The 21,243-nt window shown below is 40.2% G+C and overlaps 1 protein-coding gene across 4 annotated transcripts in view; it reads left to right on the top strand.

The window, feature by feature from the left end:
* The window catches only part of SLC6A6 (solute carrier family 6 member 6), a 134,608-nt gene that overhangs the window by 66,343 nt on the left and 47,022 nt on the right, over window positions 1-21,243 (top strand). For all 4 annotated transcript variants that reach the window (XM_074198471.1, XM_074198473.1, XM_074198470.1 and 1 more), the window contains 3 exons: window positions 3,206-3,448; window positions 4,890-5,024; window positions 13,572-13,803. In XM_074198471.1, coding sequence (XP_074054572.1) covers window positions 3,220-3,448; window positions 4,890-5,024; window positions 13,572-13,803 — 596 coding nt within the window. In that variant the 5' untranslated portion in view covers window positions 3,206-3,219. The remainder of the gene's footprint in view (window positions 1-3,205; window positions 3,449-4,889; window positions 5,025-13,571; window positions 13,804-21,243) is intronic.

Consider the following 21,243-nt stretch of genomic DNA (forward strand, 5'->3'; position numbering starts at 1 on the left):
CTTACACCTTCTTCCTTTGGGGGTTTCAGGGATCTGTATGTGGAAGTTTGACTTCTTCCTTTGCCTTCAAAGCTCTCTTGAGTTCATGGGGATTGTGATTGTTTTGCTATCTGCTGTGGAGCAGACTCAGGCAAGGTTTCCTGAAGTTGAGGGGCCAAACCTTTGTCTCCTGGAAGGCAGACGTGTGTCTCCGTGTTGGAATCACTTCACTTTGGAATCCCTGGCTTTTATTTTCCCTTATCCCCTTGGGGGGGGATACAAGGGAGTTTGACTTTTGGATTCTGCCGGCACTAATTGATACTGTAAAAATAACCCATCATTCTTCTGCTCTGATCTGGGCGGTGGCGGAGCATTGTTTTAACATCTCCTTCTGACCATTTGATTGTTATCTCTTAAGCACCATTGTGGCATTACTCAATGGAGTATAATTGGAGGATGTGGGACTCCAGGTCCTTAATAATAAAGATGTTTTTCATTGAATGACCTCTATTTTCTTCTTTTTCCCCACCCAATCACCCCAAGTAGAGCCACCCTTCATCCCCTCTCCCTTAGTTTGTGCTTCATGCTTCTGTAATGAAATGCAGCGAGATCTTGTTTGGGAAATGTATCTTGTTTGGGAAGGGGAATGTAGACCCTTTTGTGGTAATGGAGCTGTGGACAATTCCACGTTTTAGAGCAAAGAGATGGTATATGGGGCTAGGGAAACTACACTGGGGCTGGAACAGGAGAGCCAATGTCTGATTCTGACTGCTATTATGAAGAACTGGAATATTTAGATTGAAAAAAAGTGTAGAAAGAAAAATTCCCTTGATAATTAGAGGTATTCAGAAATAGAATGGACCACCTTAGAAAGTAGGTGGTCATCAATCCCTGGAAGTCTTTGATGGCTTTTTGAGTAACGTCAAAGAAATTTCAATTAACTTGTGTATTAGATTTTTTGTTGTCATTTAGTTGTTTTTCGATTGTGTCTGAATTTTTGTTACACTTTTGCAGTTTTTCTTTGTAGCGAGTAATGCCATTTCCTTCTCCCACTCATTTTACAGAAGAGGAAACTGAGGCAAACAGGGTTAAGTGACTTGCCCAGGGTCACACAGCTAAGTGTCTGAGGTCAAATTTGAACTCAGATCTGGTGCACCATACCACCTAGCTGCCAGAAGAGTTTCTTCTTCTGACTCTTTCCCTTTGTGCCGTCAGGCAAAATCACTCCTTTGAATTTGCTCCTCACTCATACTTCAATTTCTTGGTTTATAAAATAAGGCTAGGGATTAATTTGAAAATCCTCTTACTATTTTTTAATAATCACTCAACTACTTTGGTTTCTTCTAATCTAGCATTAAAATGAAATCTGTATTTTGAAGGAGAATGCAGATCTTAAGGACAACCCTTGAGAGGCAGCATGGCTGCCTCGAGGAAACAGACCTGCTTTAGAATCCCATTACCTGTGTGACCTTCAGCAAATTCATCACTGTCTCTTGAGTCTTTTGAAAATGTAAAAGTTTGAATCGGATGATCTCAAAGAGCCTTCAACCTTGAAAATTGTGATTCAATGAGAATTTGAGAAATTGAGAGTAGATTGTTGATTTAATGTGATACCAAAGCCTCCAGGTCTCTGTTCTCCCAAGCAAGAGGTTCCCTTTTTGAGATAATATCTGTGAGGATGCTCCCTTCTGTCCCTTAGTGAAGGCCTCCATTTTAGAGTCCCTTGTAACACTCAGGCTTCAATATAGCTCTCATCATACACGGCTCCAGTGTCACTAATGTTTCAAAATGGCCTGGGATGTTCAAGTTCCCCAGATCCTAAAATCTGCCTTGGTCCATTGAGAACTGACCCCTTTGAAGGCAGGTCTGTCATACAAGGTTACAGGAAAAGGAGAAGAGAGGATGAGAGGAATGTTTCACCTATACCTATGTGGGTTTCTTCTTCACAGCAGGAGGCTCACTACTCTCTGTTGTTGATTCTCATCTCTGGGACCCATGCTCTTTTTCTAAAGTCTGTGTCTTCCATGAAAGCACTCTCCTTCTGACCTCCTATAGGACTTGGATTAAGCATTTGAGTGAACTTATTGCCCCTTTCTCCCTTCTTTCTGGACCTTCATTTCCTTACCTATAAAGTGAGGGAATAAGAAATAATGATCTTGCTGGTCCTGTGGAAGTGTTGCTATTGCCTCAGAAGTCACACCTGGGTTCAATGACTGGTTTGTAGTTTTCTCATCTGTAAAATGTAGGGGTCAAACCAAATGTACTTCTGAGGTCTCTTGTCATTCCAGATCTTTGAGTTAAGTCCATTTGGGAATGATCAGGATATCAGAAGGAACAGCAGGATGAGGTTCTGAAGGTCTGGGTCAAAGGCTTGCCCTGCCTGTGATAAATGACCTTTCTGCCTTTCAGCAAATTACTGATCTTCTAGAAAGCCCTTTTAGGTCCCTGAAAGGGCTTAGATGAGAAAGAAGCCCAGTATCTGACCATCCATCCCTCATGGGAAAGCATTATTCCAAAAACTTTGGGGTTAAAAAGAGAAAAACAAAAAATTCTTGCCCTCATGGATTTAATAGAGGAGAGATTGCATAGACATAGTAATTTAGAAAGCATTTAGAAAGCAGACGATAGATAACCTTTGATGAGGAAGAAATAGTATCTGGATGAACTAGCTATCCATGTATGTATGCACTTACACATGTGGATTTCTATATATATACATACATACATACATACATACAAAGATTCATTTATTATTATATTATCTTTACTTCAGTTTTATGTAGTTTGAAACATTTTCTGTATGTCCTGAAATTCTCTAAGAATCTGAAGGTGTCCTGAGCTAAATCTTTGAGATAATATGGGAGACAGGGGGAACTGACATTTAGGGATTCTGTAATGTCCTTATGATTTCTTTATAAAACTTTTACCAGGCTGTTCACCACTAGGGCAAAGAAGGAGGGACAGGAGGGTGATAGAAAAATGTGTAACTTATAAATTTGCAAATGGATAAATGATGGAAAATAATCATAACATGTTATTAGAAAAATAAATAAAATATCAATTAAAAAGAAGATACAAACTCTATCAGGTCCAATTGTTGGAATATGTATATATATGGTGAGCAGAAGTCTATTGCAGGGAGGGAGGGAAGGTGCCACCATGAGGATCTGTAATATTTGTCTCATGTCCTGGTTAAATCCACATACTTTTTCTCCCCCATCTCTAGAATTTGAGGAAGAAATGGCTACCAAGGAAAAACTTCAGTGTTTGAAAGATTTTCACAAGGACATCTTGAAGCCTTCTCCTGGCAAGAGTCCAGGAACTCGGCCAGAGGACGAAGCTGAAGGGAAGCAACCACAGAGGGAAAAGTGGTCAAGCAAGGTTGATTTTCTGTTGTCCGTGGCCGGTGGTTTTATTGGCTTAGGTAACGTCTGGCGTTTCCCGTATCTCTGCTATAAAAATGGCGGAGGTGAGTATTTTGTACTTAAAGGAATCCCTTAGTAAGGGGAATAGAGAAATTAAAGAATTATATTGGCATGAAACTGGGTCCTTCCCATTTCCTTTCTTCTTCACCATCCTTTTTCTAGCCACTGACCTCTCTAAATAAAATATGTCCCTAAGATCCCACACAATATTCACTTGACTCCTCAGTGAATTTTATCAGTGATATCAATTGTCCTATCCTACTGTTGACTCTCTAAGCTTAGAGTCCCCTAAACCTCCCCACTATGATATTTAGGAAATTGATTTCTTGAAACCAAGTGGAATACTCTATATTTGTCAATATTAAATTTTTTTTTGATTTGGCTCAATGTCCTAAACTGTCAAGATATTTTTGGATCCCATTGTCCCTTGAATTGTGTATCCCTCTCACCTTTGTGTTATCTGAAAGGTGGATGTTCATTTCATATATGTTATTTCCATAGAGCTGCTACTCAGTGTCCCAACTTTCATCCCATTCTTCTTCATAAATATATATTCCCACTAGATACCTGAACTCACTCTTAAGAAGAAAGGATATAGATAAATTAATTCAAAATAAAATACAAACAGTAATGACCAGCTCTGTGTGCTATTCTTTCTAGAGTTAACATTTTTACAAGAGGAGCTTGTAAACTTGAAGGAATGCATCTCTAAGGGTAGAACTGAGTCTTTGGGGCAATAGGCATCTTCTGGGTAGCCTGCAAATCACAGGCAAAGCACCCTGTTCTTTGAAGCTAGTTCGTGTGGGACACCCCTGATAACCAATTTGAGCATTTGTTCAGTGATATTTGTCTTTGGCAGTTATCACTTTCCTTATTGGTAAAATGAGGATAATAGTACTATAATAGTTAATATTTATATAATGCTTTATAATTACTATTTCGAGTAAATTATTGTAGGCTGTTGTAAGGCAAGTATTTTATAGCTTTAAAAAATAATGTTGGGTGCGGCTAGGTGGTGCAGTAGATAAAGCACCAGCCCTGGAGTCAGGAGTACCTGGGTTCAAATCCGGTCTCAGACACTTAATAATTACCTAGCCATGTGGCCTTGGGCAAGCCACTTAACCCCATTGCCTTGCAAAAAACTAAAAAAAATAACGCATACATGCAAGTTAGGATGTGCACTTGGAAAATTGAGAAATGAGCTTTTATGTGTCCCAGCAATTAGAGAAAAAAGTAGAAACTTCCCAACTTGGGGACATTCTTAAACTTTGCAGAGGGTTGCCTTCTTGGGAACTCCGCCTAGGTCTGGGATGCTCAGCAACTCTGCTCACTTCACAACCTTTCATAAATTTGTAATGTCTGCCCCCCCACTCCATGATAAGATGATCTTTTATTGATCAGGAACCTAGTCATGCTTGAGCCAAATTTCAGAATTCTTGTCCCGCTGATAGAAGGGACGTCCCTCTCTTTGTGTTCTCTCGGCAGGTGCGTTTCTTATACCTTACTTCATTTTCTTGTTTGGAGGTGGCTTGCCTGTGTTTTTCCTGGAGGTTGCTCTAGGCCAGTATACCTCTGAAGGTGGAATCACTTGCTGGGAAAAGATCTGCCCTATTTTTAGTGGTAAGTATTCTGCTGTTAGCAGAGTCTGATGTCCCTGTGCACCTTATAAAAGTCTAAAAGTCCCTGATTTCAATGAGAAGTCTGAGAGGAGCATAGAATAAGACTGGGTAGGAATTTTTAGAGGCCATCTTATTCATTTTTCAGGGAGGAATCTGAAACCCCCAAAGAGAAAGAGATCTGCTCAGTTATTCCACCAGTACCCTCTGCTACTAGAAATTATAACCTAGGCTTCCCAGTTTCTAGTTCCATTCTCTTCCACAGATTCATGTCTTGTTGGATTTGTGACTTGGAATGATGTATGGTAAGGCAATATACTCTTATTTTGGGGCTAGTGATTTGGAATTGAAGTCTGGGCCCTGTGATAGGTCAATCATCATGCTTCTCTGAGATTTGGATCATGAGATCATTATTTTAAGAACTGGAAAGGACTCTAGAGGTCATTGAGAGGGCAGGCAGAAGAAGACAGCAGATTGTTCCTTGCAGTCAGAGTCAGACCTGAGTTTGACTCCTACATCAAAACCTTTACTTTGGGCTTCAGTTTACTCATCTGTAAAATGAGGGAGTCAAATTTGGAGACATCAAATGGTCTTCTAGCTCTAAATCTGATCCTTTATATCCAGTTCTCTCATTTTAAGGAGGAGGCAATTGAGGTTAGAGAGGCTAAAGAATTTACTAGCCCAAGGGCAATCAGCTAGTAAGTGGTAGAAATGAGATCTGAACCCAGGTCCTCTAGCTCCAAGAGCTAGCATTATTTTCATTCCTTTCATCTACTTATTTATTTACACATTTAACTATTTGTTTATTTAATTATATCTTTCCTCCCAGTTACATGCAACAACAATTTTGAACATTCATTTTTTAAAATTTTGTTTTCCAAATTCTCTTCTTCCCTCCCCTCTTCCCATATTACCTCCCTGAGACAGTAAGTAATTTGATATAGGTTTTATATATGTGCAGTCATGCTAAACATTTCGTACTGGTCATTTTGTGAAAGAAAACAGACAAAAAAAACCATGAAAAAAATAAAGTAAAAAATAGTATGCTTTCATTTGCATTCAGACTCCATCAGTTCTTTCTCTGGAGGTGGGATAACATTGTTCATCATGAATCCTTTGGAATTGTCTTAGATTATTATAGTACTTAGAAAAGTTAAATCATTCACAATTGATCATGAAACTATATTGCTGTTACTGTGTGCAGTGTTCTCTTGGTTCTGCTCACTTCACTTTGCATCAGTTGATGTAAGTCTTTTCAATTTTTTCTGAAAGCATCTTGCTCATCATTTTTAATAGCACAATAGTATTCCATTACAATAATATATTGCAATTTGTCCAGTCATTAGGCAGTCCTTCAGTTTTTTTTTGCCATCATAAAAAAGAATAGCTCTAAAATTTATATACAAATAGGTCCTTTTCTCAATTTTTAAAAATCTCTTTGAGATATAGACCTAGTAGTGATTTTTCTATGTCTAGCCCTTTGGACATAGTTCCAAATTTTACTCCAGAATGGTTGGATCAGTTTACAACTCCACCAACAGTCATGTTCCCTTTCAAATCAATCCCCATGCTATTTCCTTCCAATGGGGGAAGCATGAAATGGGACACATTTCATATTCTTTGAATGTGGCATGAAAATAGATGAAAAAGCCCCTCAGAAAAGTAGGGAATCATTGAGATCTGGACTTACTTAAGGCTCACTCAGAAATTTATAGTAACTTCTTTGATATGGTTCAGGAAGGATGAGACCAATAGAAAGGAGGCCAGGTGAGCTACAGAGTTTGAGAAACACTTAGTCCTAGGCAAGAAGCTTAGGTTGAATGGAATTCAGATGTCACACTGACCACATTTCCAGAGCTGAATGCCCCATTAGCAACTGAGAATCAAGAGAAAATAGGACTATGTGATAGATTGAAGACTGGTTCTGGGTTCAACAATAGTGCCTTTTCTTGTGGTTCTAGGTTCAAATCTAGACATTGGGTACTTACTAGCAATGAGACCACAGACAAGTCAACACTCTCCCCCCACCCCCCCAGAACTTGAGTTTTCTTACCACTCAAATGGAAATGACAAATCTATAGCCCTTATTCGGGTCCAAAGATGATATTACTAACTTTAAAGTGCTATATAACTGTCAGCTGTTTAATAACAATATGGGAGTTAGTTAATTTGGGAGTGTCTTGAATAATTTGTGGATAGGTCCTGCAGGGAATCTATGAAATTAAAAAAAATACATAGTTTGACAATTTTTTTCTCCCAATAGAGCTGGTTTTCATTGCAATACTAAGTAACTTATTTTTATGTATTTTAAAATATCTTAAGGGAAGAGGTACATCAGCTTTTGCAGATTGCAAAGGACTCCATGAATGTCCTCTCTTGAATGTCCAGTTAAGTGAATATAGTTTATTAGCAATGACATTGTGGTGGCTCTTCTCAGGTAGGAAAGAAACTTTTATTGTGGTTTTGTGACCTTATCCCCATTCACCCAGCCCTTTTCTTCCCACTCCTAACCCCTAATTCAAAAAAAATATATGATTCTGTATTTTTGACCCTGAGTGAGATTATTTTTCTGGACAGTTCAATTTTGTAGAAATCTTTTAAGGGAAAATGTAACAAAGAACAGACAGGCCCTTATTTGAGAAAAGCAGTATGTCTCGAGAAACCCACTGATGAGGAAGCAAATGGGTACAATTGAAAAAGACCTGATTTGAACCCAGAGGATGACCTAATATCCATTCTCAACTCTTGTCCTTTGCTCTTTATAGAACTCTAGTTGGGCAAGTTGCCTTCCCTCTCTGAGTCTCAGTTTTCCCATCTGTAAAATGGGTTTGAAACTGAACTCTAAGGTCCTTTTTAGCTCTAAACTTATAATCCCATGATCTCATTTCAAATCTGTGATTCTGCAGTCCATTTTGGTTGAAAATGTTTTATTCAATTACCTTGTTTAGGTGGTGCCTGTGCAAACCACCCACGTGGAAGATGAGGCTGACTTTATGATTGCATAAATGACTGAGGCCTCCATAAAACTGGGTTTCTGAAGAAAACAATGCATAGTTAACAAAACCACTGTAAACAATGAAGTCATTTTAAAGATAAATCACAGCTTGGTCAGTGACAGGGAGTTGGAGGCACCAAGAAGGGGAGGAGAGAAGGGGGTGAAAGACTTGGCTTTAGAGCATCCCGTGCCAGGAAGCAGGAATTAGGAGGGACAGCATGAACAGTGACCTCTCCCCTTCTAATTCATGGCCTCCCCTTAGTGGTGGACCACTGAAGAATTTTTCTTTCAACCGTCTCATCCTATTAAAAGGCTGAAGTTGCCTTATAAAGCACATTCCACAAATGGAACAAAGCAAGGTAATCATTTTTCTTGCTTCTGCCTTTTGGTATGACTAAAATTCCTGAGAATGGGAAACTCTCAAGAAGTGAGTTCAGTTGGGTTGCTTGTGTTGTTCAATCCACTGATTGTAGAAACGAGTCCATCATCACATGATGAATAGGAATCCAGTCCTCGTCCTTAAGGATCGGGTCACATACACAAGCAATATGATTTTGTGGATAAGAGAAGGCACTATTCTTGAAGCCACAGGATCTGATACACCTCCCAACTCCCATACCTGACAAGCTGGATGGCTTTGGGCAAATCACATAACCTCTCTGACATTCAGTTTCCTTTTCCATGAAAGAAAGGGTGAGGAATGGGATTGAGGTACATTTCCTCTAAGAGTTTCTTCCATATCGGAATCCTGAAGAACCATCAGACCTTCTGTATCTGTATACAAGTGGTTATTTCTATTTATGATTAATTATGACACTAGCTAAGATGTGAAAAATACTGAAGCAGTTGTGATTATAAAAAGTGTCAGGAGGATACAAGAAAGAAGGAAAGGTGAAAGTAGACTGGAAATAATCAGGGAAGACTTCTTGGAGGTGGTGGGGGTTGAGTTGAGCCCTTAAGCAACAGGTAGAGAGGGAACAACATGAGTGAAGATACAAAGTTGTAAGTGGAGGCTGTATTGGCTTAGCAAGATAATACACTTTGTTTGGAGTGCGGGTAGGTGCTTCTTGATTATGAGGGCATAAGACTGGAAAAGGTAGTTATTGAATGAGAAAATAGAAGGGCAATTCCAGTTTTTTAGATCCCACCTTTCATTTTTTAAAGGTTTTGTGGTCAGGTTTTAGTTCCTTCACTTACTGGTTTTGGAAGGCAAACATAATAGTTTATTAATGTCATTTCATAGGAGAGGATGGGTTAAAATGTGAACTAATTCCCCCATGAAGGGTGTTATATCTAGAAAGGATCTTAGAAGTCAGTTTTCTCAAACTCTATATTATTATTTAGAGGAACGAAGACAGAGGTAGAAAGGGGGAAAGTTTTTGCCCCAGGTCTCAAGGAGTTTTCATTTGTATCTCCTGACTCCCAGACTCTTACTTGAACACCAGGCTGCATTCTTGGACTAAAGTCCATCAAAAAAAAAAATCAACAGATTCATGACTTTCACTTTCAATGATATCACATTCCCAATCCATTTTTTTAAAAAAGCCAACTGATAGCCAAACTGATAGTTATTTATCCCTGCAGATGGATATTTAAAATTTTTTTAAAAAGATCTATAGATCTGTAGTTAACTTTAAGAACAACTTAGCAAATAAAAACCTAATTACTTGACCAAATTCAAGAAATATAGCTTAGAGGTATTCAATTTTGTAGTGACGTATTATTATATGTGTGTTTGTGTGTGTGTGTGTGTGTGTGTGTGTGTTACCAGATCGCTCAAATCACTAAGTGAATTTCAGAGTTTCAGAATAAAATGAGTTCACAATAGGAAGATACATTGGTATAATGACAAGAACTCTGAATGTGGGGATAAATATCCTGTGTGTGAATCCTAGCTTTGCTGCTGATTGCCTATATAATCTTTCCTGTTGCCTTCCTCTGTGAAGCTCATTTTTCTTTTTCAATAAAGTGAGGGCCCTTATAGAGAATTTCTTAAAGGTCTTCTCTAATTCTGAGCTCTGGGAAGGAATTTAAGAGATCATTTAGATCAAGGGCCTTATTTTACATGTCAGGAAATCTAAGGGACTTACCCAAGACTACTTATTAAATGGAAACTTCAAGATTCGAAAAAGAAAAATGGGAGATACTGTTTGAGAAAAATCTAGGTCACCATTCTGTTTGGATTCTCCCTATAATGTAGGGTTTTTGGTACTTAGTGATGGATAATCTCATCATAGGAATTTAATAAAAGAAATTATCTGCCACCAAAGCTAATGCTACTTGACTTGAACAATAACAAATCAATATGTAAAATTTTGAAAATATATTTCAGCTATGGGCTAAAGATGGAGAAACTGAGATTTAGGAAAGTTGAAAGTTGCCCAGGGTCTCTCACACTTAGTAAACCATCCTTGATAGCATGCTCGCCTAATGCACTCCAATGGGTAATTGTGAATTTGTGTGTGCATGCATAGCTATTGATTTTGGAAGCAGCCCTTCCATAATCCTGTATTTGACCTTGAAAATAGGCATTTTGCTGACCTATATCAGAATGTTTTAGGGAAGCAGTGAAAATGAAAAGACACTATTTATTTGTACGCCATAAAGGAAAGGTTCTGAACTCTTAGATTTGAGAACTGGGAGGAGTCAGGAAGATCAGTGAATCTAACCCCCTCATTTTGCAGAGCAGGAAACTGAGTCTCAGAAAGGGAATTTGACTTGACCACATCAGTTAGTTGGCAGAAACCCGTTTAGAGAACATTGGACTTTTTGACACCCAGTCCAGAACTCCTCCCCATCATTCAATGCTCTTGATTTATCACTCTTTTCTACTGGCCAAATCTTGATAAAGGAGAATCTCCCTCTCCCTTCCCCCCTTTCCCTTCATCCCCACAGGCACTTGACTTAGATGATGATTTCTTCTCTATAGGACATTTCTGTTCTTGAGTCCAACTGAAACATGCCTTTGAAAAACTCTAGGGGCAGGGGCTATGATCACCTTAAAGTATTTAAGTAGCAGCATTGAAATCCCTGATACCTCAGATTAAGAGCAAAACTTTTCCAGATCACATTCCAGAAGAAGTGAATAATTCTCCTAATAATAGCTCATGATTCTGAATGTTTTTAAGATATGTAAGGGTGGTTCAATGAATAGAATAGTCAGGAAGACCTGAGTTCAAACCTGGCCTCAGACTCTTCCTAGCTATGTGACCCTGGGCAAGTCACTTCACCTTGTTTGCCTCAGTTTCCTCATCTGTATAATGAACTGGAAAAAGAAATGGTCAACCATTCCAAGTATCCTCGTCAAGAGGATTATCTCAAAAGAGATAATGAAGTCTGAAATGACTGAAGAACAGCAAAGAGGTATTTGACATATTTTGACTAATTTGTGTCTCATGTCACTCTCATGAAGTAGTGTCATGATAATTTCATTTTTACAGATGATGAAACTTGTGACTTAAAGGGAATAAATACATTATGTGTCTAGCAAGTAATGATCTGAAGTGAAGGATTTGAACCCATCTCTTTCTAAATCCAGATCGAGAGTACTCACCAGTAAGCTCCCAAGGCCAATCAATTCATCAGCAAGCATTTATAAAATGCTTACTACGGTCCAGTCTCTTTGAGTACAAAGGGACAATAAAACCATCTCTTCTCTCAAGAAACTTATGTTCTATTTCTCTCAGAGAATCTCAGGGCCTGCTACTAGAGAAAGAGGTATGGGGGTGAGTAGCATGTAAGATTGGGGTCTTAAATATATTGACCCTGGGAATGAGGTTAGAAGAAACTGTTGTATCCCCATGACAAGGACAGAGAAGGAGGAAACTTTTTCATTTTAGATCCTTGAATTCTTTTTAATTGAAAGTGTTTCCCAGATGCTGGTTGACTGCCCCCACCCCCACAACTTTATGGAGGGCATTTCTCCTCTTGGAAAGTTGTTTTATGTAGCCTCTTATGTTTCTTCCAACTCTTAAGTGTGGACTATCTTTAAATTCTCATAATCACATTCTCTGATCCCGTGATTCTCAACCTGTTTGGTTTTGAAATTCAATAGGTTCCCTGATCCCTAAGATCTGTGATTCTTGGATTCTGCTCATAATATTCTATAGTGAAATCTTTGTATGTTGGGCCTCAGGAACCAGATCAAACCCTGCACACAAGCCACACAGCTGCCCTAATTTAGTCATGACCTGGAGAGGGAACAGTCTTTTGAAATCTTCTTCTTACATAGGTTGCAGAATTAGAGATTGAGAACCTCCATTTTTGTATTAGTATAGAGTGCTTTTGTATGTCACTCCCTTTTTTTGTTGTTTTTAAGTCCTTATCTGTCCCTGATCCTGGACTTCAGGGGGAAAAAAATAACATTTTTGGTCTTGTTCGAAGGGTAAACGTTGGTTCGAAACACTAACTTGTTAAGTGTGTTGTAGTCCCCCTTTTTCTGAGATCCTTTTAAACAAAATTCCCTTGTTTTCAAGTGGCCCTCTTAAAAGCTAAAGCTTAAGTTCCAGGCCCTACTTGAGAAGTCATTCAGCATGGTAGAAAGGATACTACATATGAGAGTGGGGGACACTGAATTTTTACCCTGGCTATAAAATTAAAGAGCTGTGTGACCCTAGGCAAGTCATGATATTGTAGAAAGAGTACTTGATGTGGGGGCATATGACTTGGATGCATATCTGGACTCTGTATGACCTTTACTTACCTGTGAAATCTAAATCTGTGAGTCTTCCCTCTCAAAGCCTCAGTTTCCATATCTGGAAAATTTTACAATTTCCACATCTCTAAAATAGACATGAGTGCTCTACTGAATTATCCCATAGGACTGTTGATAGAAAGACATTTTTTGAAAAATGTTCCACATGAAGGTAAATTAATTATTATTTTCATCCTGCCTTCATTCCTTCCTCCTCTGCCAAGTGCCCATTTCCCCAGAAAAATCTGAGATTGAGATTTTTCTTTTTTTTTTAAAGATACCTTGATAGGTTAGCTAAGGAAACATTTTTGGGACAAGGAGGTGTCTTAAATTATATCAAAGAGCTAACTATCACAAGGATCAATTCCTCCTCCTCAGGGAAGAGCACACATAACAAGAATAGCACAGAGAATGTTCTAAGGATTGGGGAAAATTTACGTGATCTACTTCTGTTACAGATGAAAAAAATGAGGATTAGAGATGATGGGTGATTTACCTGGCCAGTCATTGTAGGAGATGGACTTTGAACCCTCTTTTATAATTGGTGAACTAGCAGTATTCTTTCCAGTATATCAGGTTGGGGTTAAATTAGACCACTTGGTCTCCTTCAGAAAGGCTGACCCTGTTATTAGCATTGGGAGCCTAGAATTTAGAACTGGTAGGCATCTAAGAGCCTTTGTTTGCCTTAACTGGCAAGGGGAAGAGAGACTGGATAGAGCTAGGAGAAGACTTGCAAAAGTAGGAAAGGACCAGGTAATGAAGGATTTTAAAAATCAAAAAGCAGAGCCCCCAATTGGTCCTAGAGGTAATAGGGAGTCACAGCAAATGATTGTTTTCCTTGTGTCTCTCACTCTCTCGCCTAGGAATTGGTTATGCCTCCATCGTGATTGTGTCCCTTCTGAACGTGTATTACATCATCATCCTGGCTTGGACAGTCTACTACCTGTTTAACTCATTTCAGAGGGAGCTTCCCTGGTCCCTCTGCAATCAGAAGTGGAATACTCCAAATTGCTTGGAAGACAACCTGAGAAAGAACAAGACGTTGATGGGCATGAACACCACAAACTTCACCTCACCTGTCATCGAATATTGGGAGTAAGAATTATTTTGTTCTTAAAAATGAATAGACAAAATGAGACAGGTGGGAACAAAAAAAAGATGAATTTTTTTTTAAGAGAGACTCTGTAGCTACTGCTTCAAGATAACCTGGAGAGGGAGAGCTTAAGGTGGATAGAGCTAGAAGCCCTCCTTTCGGGGCCTGGCTCTTAATTCTTGACAGTGCTGTCATCTTCAGCAATACTTAGTCTCTCTGAGTCTCATTATCCTCATCCATAAAATGGGGATACTATAGCTTGTACTCCCTATCTATAGTGTTTTAAGGAGAATATTTTGTGGGCGAACCATCAAGGTCTCTCTATCCAGGTATGTTTGTCTTTCCTGACCAGGATGTTTAAGAGCTGTTAAAATATGTCCCTATTTGTCCTTGGGTCCTTCTCAAGGACAAGATTGCTGTGTTAGATCAAGCCTGCTTGGAATATACTATGTTCTCTTTGGAGCTTGATTTTGTTGCCTAGAGTCAGAGAATGAACCTGGAGCATGTCCTTAGAAACAGTACTGTCCAGCCAAGAAATAGTTTTCTTGGGTACCTGCTTTTTTGCAGGTTATTAGGACAGGACATAGAGAAATACAGCCTAAATTTGCTCCTTTCCCTAAGTCTTAGCAGGGGAGGTAAGCACCCCTGGATTTTCTTGGAGAGACCCTGCTTACTTAATAATTGGAGAGTCTCTCCCTATGGAATGGCATTGGTTTTTAGTTTTTGGTTTTTTTTTCTTGTGTGTGTATGGAAAAAAACAAAAGCCAAACCCCTAAAACTTAGATCAATTTAGTTTTCATACAGAAATCTGGTCCAAAAGCCTATCTGTGACACACTGTTTAATTTGTCTCTTCTTCTTTTTTTTTTTAATGAGGTGTGTGAAATTGGTGCCTTCCACCTGTTTCATAAAGACAAGGGCTTTCCAGAAGCACCCATGTCCATTCCCAGGAAGACCTAGCAGAAATGGGATGAAGTCCAATGGCGTCAGCAGCACCTTTGACCTCCTCCCCTTCCCCCTTTAACATGGGTCCACCCTGGCCTTAGGTCTATCAAGAAATCAAATCTCTGTGAATGACTTTATTAGGAGAGAGAAAATTTAGCCGTCCCATTATCACCCAAGCTTCTCCCTCACAGCTTCAGGAACAGGCCTTTTCCTCTCTTTTCCCCTGATGGGCACATGCCTTTCTTCCCTAGCAGTGAGGATGAGTTGGTAGCTTTGAAACCAACTCACTCAGGCCTGCACCAGGTGCCTGCCATAAGTCCACTACAAAGGATGCCGAAAAGCAGATGCAATTATCGGGTTTTTAGAGGAGAACTGTTCTCCAAGGCCCTTCCTTCCCAGGTGAGGAGCGCCGTCTTTTATTGAAAAAACTGCATTTATGTTCATGTGGCATCTGAAATCATGGAACGTCCCAGATTCCCTCAGCAGGCATCTTACTGGAGATTGCTTTCCCCTCATGGGAGCATCACCCCATCTCCAGATGTCTTCTATCTGTGGTTCTGACCCAAGAGTTCAGGAGCCTTGGAGCCTTGGAGCCTTTGGGGTTCAAATGTTAGTGACATTACAGGTGGACCGGGTAAAATGAATTACTTACAAGGGAATTTTTTCTCCATTTTGCTTGATAGATTTTGTTGTTGTCAGCAATGTTCTTCTGCGGGGGGTGGGGGGGGGGAGGCAACAGGCAGAAGGACTCAGAAACAACCCTGTGTTTACATCCCAAGTCAAACTATAATCTGTAAGAGACATTCCAAATGGTGATTGTTTTTTATTTCTACTTTGGAACTTTTGAAAGGATAGTTTGTATGTATTTATATACATATATGTTTCTCTGTTCGACTATATGCCTATGCATGTATGTATAGATAATATATATTTATATATATATACATATATATACATATATATGTATATACATATATGAAGAGAGAGAGAAAGAGAGAGATCCTTGGGCCAACATTTTTTTAAGTGCCTGGAAAATAGAGATTTGTCATGGATATGTTGACAATCAATTCTTCCCACTTGAATGGGGTTGACTGGCCTCACCCCTTCCCTTTCTTATAAACACATCAGCTCAGGTCTGGCAAAAGCCTCAATAACCTGAGATGGGAACCACACCCAGGAAGCTAGTACGGATAGTGCCTGCCCAACAGTGGCAAGGGGCCAAGGCAGTTTTCTTCTACCTTTTGTTGAATTCTTGAAAGAATTTGGCCTCACCCTCCCACATACACCATCTTTCAGACTGATAGTTGGGGGGAGGGGGTCATGTGTTTTAAACCACAGTCAGCTCATTATTTTAAAAGCAATTACCCATTTAGTGGCTTAAACCAGCTCCTTAGCTTTCTCTTCATTTATAGCTTGCCTTTGGAGCATCTTAGTTCTCAGCAGTGTGATCCCTTTTCTCTCCCTAGGTCTCTCCCTACCAATGATGAGTAAAGTCATTGATGTAGCTAAGCTTCTTTTAGCCACTTGGATTCAACTCCGATTTAGTTTGGTAGGAATGAGGCTGGAATAATTGGACTGAGAACCACTATGGAGCTCCTTTATTATTTATAGTCACAGATAAACTCAATTTATTCACACTATTATGAGTCTTGCCTTCTAGGGTTCCCACTGAAGATCCTTTCCCTCCTATTTTTAACAAAGGGGGCAGGAGATACTTGATTGTCTTGGGAAACATCCTCCAAACCCCTTAGAAGATCCAGATGGACTTACTAAGGTTCAGAAACTACCCTCCTCCTCCCTTTGCTTACTCTGTTCATCTGGCCAATTGGTAATCACCCTGGTGCTCAATTCTCACCCAGTTGGGCCACTTAATCCCCACTTGAATTCCAGGGCAACTACTTGAGACAGTTTGAGTGTCCCTCTGAATTGTATATATAAATAAAAGCCAAGGGCTGGACAAAGAATGGTGTTCATGAAGGAGAAATCCTGAAAATGTTACATTTGGAAAAGTCGGATTTAAGTCAGTACCCAAGCCGATTCCAAGATGAGTATGCTGTAGAATGGACCGATGGTTGACTCAGAAACTTCTGATGGATCAATTCGAGTTTTGTTGAGCATTTTCTCTGGGCCCAGTCTATTAGCTATTGGAGGGGGCAAGATAGGAAGGATTTAGGGAAGGAAGGCACATTAGTGATCATTGTGAATTTCCCACCCCCACTGCTCATCCATATTCTAATGAAGGAAACCAAGGAATAAATGATTTGACCATAATCTAATAAACAACCAGAAAATAGTATCCAAACCAGGTCTTTGACTCCATTTCTTCCCACCCTTTCCCCCAAACCATCCTGTCTCTCCCTGCTTTCAAGAACTTTAAATTCCTATTGGAGAAGTTGGATCGATGTCTGTGAAAAAGATAATTATAAGCTAATGCTTAATTACTTGTGAAATTCTGTGGTTATGGTTTCAGAAGAGACATAGTGAGGGTTAGCTATTTTTGGAGTGGGGGATTTTTACAAGGCAGTGGGGTAAAGTGACTTGCCCAAGGTCACATGGCTAAGTAAGATGTGTCTGAGGCTGGATTTGAACTCAAGTCCTCCTAACTCTAGGACAGTGCTCTATTCACTATGCCACCTAGCTGCCTCAGAGCGCAGTATTTAGAAAAATATTAAGTATTAAGAAAAAGAAGATATTAGCATAGGATGGAAAGAACAGGGATGAACTCCATAGATCAAGAGGAATTTGAAGAACGAGTAGGTTTCATGAGGCCATTCAGTCTCAGATTTAGAACTGGAAGAGACGGTTGAGTCCACCTAGTCCAAAGACCTCCTTTTTACTCCTTAGGTGACTAAGGCCAAGAGGGGATGAGTGATTTGTTAAAGGCAATAGAGGTGATAAGAGATAGATTTATGATTTGAACCCAAGCACTCTGGTTCTATGTCTAACAGGTGGAGAGGAATAGCAAGGGCATTTCAAGGAAGAAGCAAGTTGATCCCAGTTGGAGGTTAGGGTGTTGAAGGGATGGCATTCCACACTGGATTTTCCAGTGTGTTATTACAGAAGTCACACATTCCTTCTTCCTGTTACTTTTGTGGGGATTTAGGTCTTGCGTGGGAGACAGGGACTCCAATCCTGAGGTGTGGGCAACTGGTATTGCCCACCCAGTATGCCCTTTCCCCAAGAACAATCAGTCTGAGGAATCAGAAGGACAGAAAGGGAAGGGTGTGGGGGGGCTACTGCTTCCCACTCCACCCATCCCCTGGGATTTCCAGAAATAAAGGAAGTCCTTTCCTGATCCTTGAGATTCACTTCCACCATCACCCTGATCTATCCCCTGCCACTTACCTACAGATACTAGAAAATGAACCCTCCCTTTGTGGTCAATGGGAACATTTCTGAGTCTCTCAAGCCCTGCAGGAGAGTAGTTGAAATGATTGGAAACCCCCATGATTTCTCTTTAGTGTTCAAAGCCTGACCAAACAACCCAGCAGGCTAATATTGCATGCCATAAATCTAAGCCTGAGATCTTTATCCCTTGAATCTTCCTGGCATGAGCTGTGGGCCTGCTTTCCCACACTCTTAAGATGTGTTTCACCCAAGGAGAGCTAGTGAAAGTCACTGGAGAGCCCCAAGGTCATGGCCAAGACTTTTTTTTGCATTTACTTGCTCCTGGTGCTACTTCTGTTCCCAAACACCCCACAATCTTAGTAGCCCTATCTTAGAATCACATTGGGAAGATCATAAGTGTCATCCACCATGAGTCCATAACTGTAATCTAAGTCCTTCTCCCTTTGACATTTTTTTCCTAGCACTCTCCCTTTGAGAGCATCAATAGTGTTACCGAACTGATATTTGTTTTTACTGCAGAAAGAAGACAATCACTTCATCATGTTTCCTTAGCAAGTTCAAAAAGGGTTGAGAGAGGCAAATGATAGAATTGTCCTCCTCTCTTTCCACTTTTTAGCCCACTCAGCACCTGAGGAGATAGTGGAGAAGCCCTCATGTAGGACTAATATCCGGAAGGAGGCTTCACAATCGTAGCTGGGTAAAAGATAAAATGGACTGGTAGGATTTGGCAAACTCCGATCTCAAAGAAATCCTGAACTTTCCAGTCAGTTCAGCCCAACTATTGATCCTCTTTATGGAATTTTTGGGGGACCTTAGGACCCAATCCTCCTCAGAGCTGGAATTGACCCTGCAGCATCCTTCACTGGTGGTCCTCTGGGCTCTGCCTAAATACAATAAGGAATAAGGAAAAAAGAGCTAAGCTTTGTTTTTTGCTTTGATGGACTTTTCTCTTATTATCTGATGGGTGATAGTAGTGCATCCATGGGAAGAATCATCTCCCATTCCCCCCCCCCCCATTACAGATTGGGAAATTTGAGTTTCAAGGATGGCAAGCTACTTAATTAAAGTCACACAGCCAGGAACTGAATTCACACCCTCTGAAACCAAACATTATTTTTCCTTCTACATTGTTAGTTACCAACGTTTTTTGTGTGTGATGACATTAAAAAAAAATAAGCAACCAGGTGTAGTGACTAGAGTTCCAGCCCTGGAATTACAAGGACCTGAGTTCAAATGTGATCTCAGACATTTATTAGCTATATGGCCCTGAGCAAATCATTTAAACCTGTGCCTTAGTTTTTTTTATCTATAAAAATGAGATGAAGAAGGAAATGGTAAACCTAGTATCTTTGCCAAGAAAACCCCAAATGGGGTCACAGAATTAGAACTGAAACACCTCAAGAACCTCCTTCCCCCCAAAAAAGTTCTCAGAATTCATCTGGTAGTATTTATTTTATCTTTGGATTTAGGAAAAAAATATATGTCAGAAAGCTTCTGTGGGTTCTATAACATAATTAAATGGCTCCATATTTTATAAACAGCAATAGCATCTATGTAGAGTTGAAAACTAGTAATTATCAAAAAACTCATGTAGCCTAGGAAAGGTATGTTTGCTTTTGTAAGAATTCACAGAGAGATTGGGGAACATTGTTGGCTTGGAAGTCAACTTGACATCACATTAATGCTTTTATCCCCATTTACTTGATGCTGGGGTGATCCTTGTGGTTAGCCCTCACCATCTCTGTCTTGGAGAGGATCAGAAGTTCCAAAGATGCTTGCCAAAGATAAGGAAATGTGTAGGCTGAAAGCAGCCACCTCTGGGTACTGGAGCACTTTCAAGTTTCCAGAGGCACCAGGGGCCTTTAGCAGAGGATGGGGGCTCAGAAATACAGGGCCTGTGAAGCTTTCTGTTAATGGCAGGAGAACCTTTAAGTGCAATGCCAACCACTAAGCCTCAAGGAGCGAGCAGCCAACAGAGAGGATCAGACAGCCTGGATTTGGTGTCTCATCTTTTAGACACCTGCTTAGGAAAGAAATCTCTCCCAAGAGAGATGCAGCAAGAAACTGAGTTGGGGGCCAAGTTAGGGCCCTCCTGGGTACTTTGCAATGAGCTTTCAGTGGGCCTAGTTTAAACTTATCCCAGAATGCCTGTCACACACTCATTGGAACCCTCTCATTCATAATCTGATGGGGCAAGCTGTCTTTAAAAAGACGTAGGCAGTATAGGAGACTTTCTTATGGTGGCCAGCCTCCATGGGAGGCTATCCTGCTGTTCCTTTATGGGCCTCCCTGGGCGGCCAGCACTGCCCACATCTCTGTCATCAGGAAGGCGGGAGGAAGGCTTCTCTTTCTCACATGATCCAGTGAAAAGGGACACTCTGTGTTAGTTGCTCAATCCTGCTTTCTCATGTTTACATCTAGGAGCCTCCTGCTATTATGGGATCAGCGCTGCTGGTCCCCAAGGCCTGGCGTGAGCTCCACTCACCCTGAGCCCCAACTAGCCTGGGAACCCAAGTTATCATGACTCAAGCTAAGCAGAGTTTGTTACCTCTGAGAAGAGCCTTGGGTGGGGGGGGATAGGAGACCTTAACCTCATTCCTATCTCTCTCTCTAGCTTTCTAACCATAAGCAAATTCCTTCCCCTCCTTAGGTTTCCATTGCCTCTGTAAAATGGGAACAAAAATGCTGCCTCTACCGAGCTCCCAAGGGTAGTTATGAGGAAAGCCTATTGTGAAACTCCAGTGATGTGACCTAGAGAGATAGTGAATGAATGTGTGATTCATTGGTCTTAGGGAATATTCAGATGAGGAAATACCCTCCATCAGAGTACCCCTGTACTTTGCCCAGGGTCACCACACCAGTATGTATCAAAGATGAAACCTGACTTGAAAGTCAACTCGACATCACATCATCACATGTAACATATAATACAGTATAAACAGGCTCATTCTTGTCCAGTTATTAGTCCAGTCCTACTCTTCACTGACAAGCCTGTGGACCGTGGTGTTTTCTTGGCAACTTAATAAGTGATTGTGGGTTATCATGTAGCTTAATTATAGCCAGGCATACATTAAGACTTTGATTATGTTAAGTGGGGGGAAAAAAAGAAGAAATGAATACCAAAATACCCCAAAACTGAATATGATTCCTG

This window comes from Macrotis lagotis, chromosome 8, assembly GCF_037893015.1.
Source record: "Macrotis lagotis isolate mMagLag1 chromosome 8, bilby.v1.9.chrom.fasta, whole genome shotgun sequence".
NCBI lineage: Eukaryota > Metazoa > Chordata > Mammalia > Peramelemorphia > Peramelidae > Macrotis > Macrotis lagotis.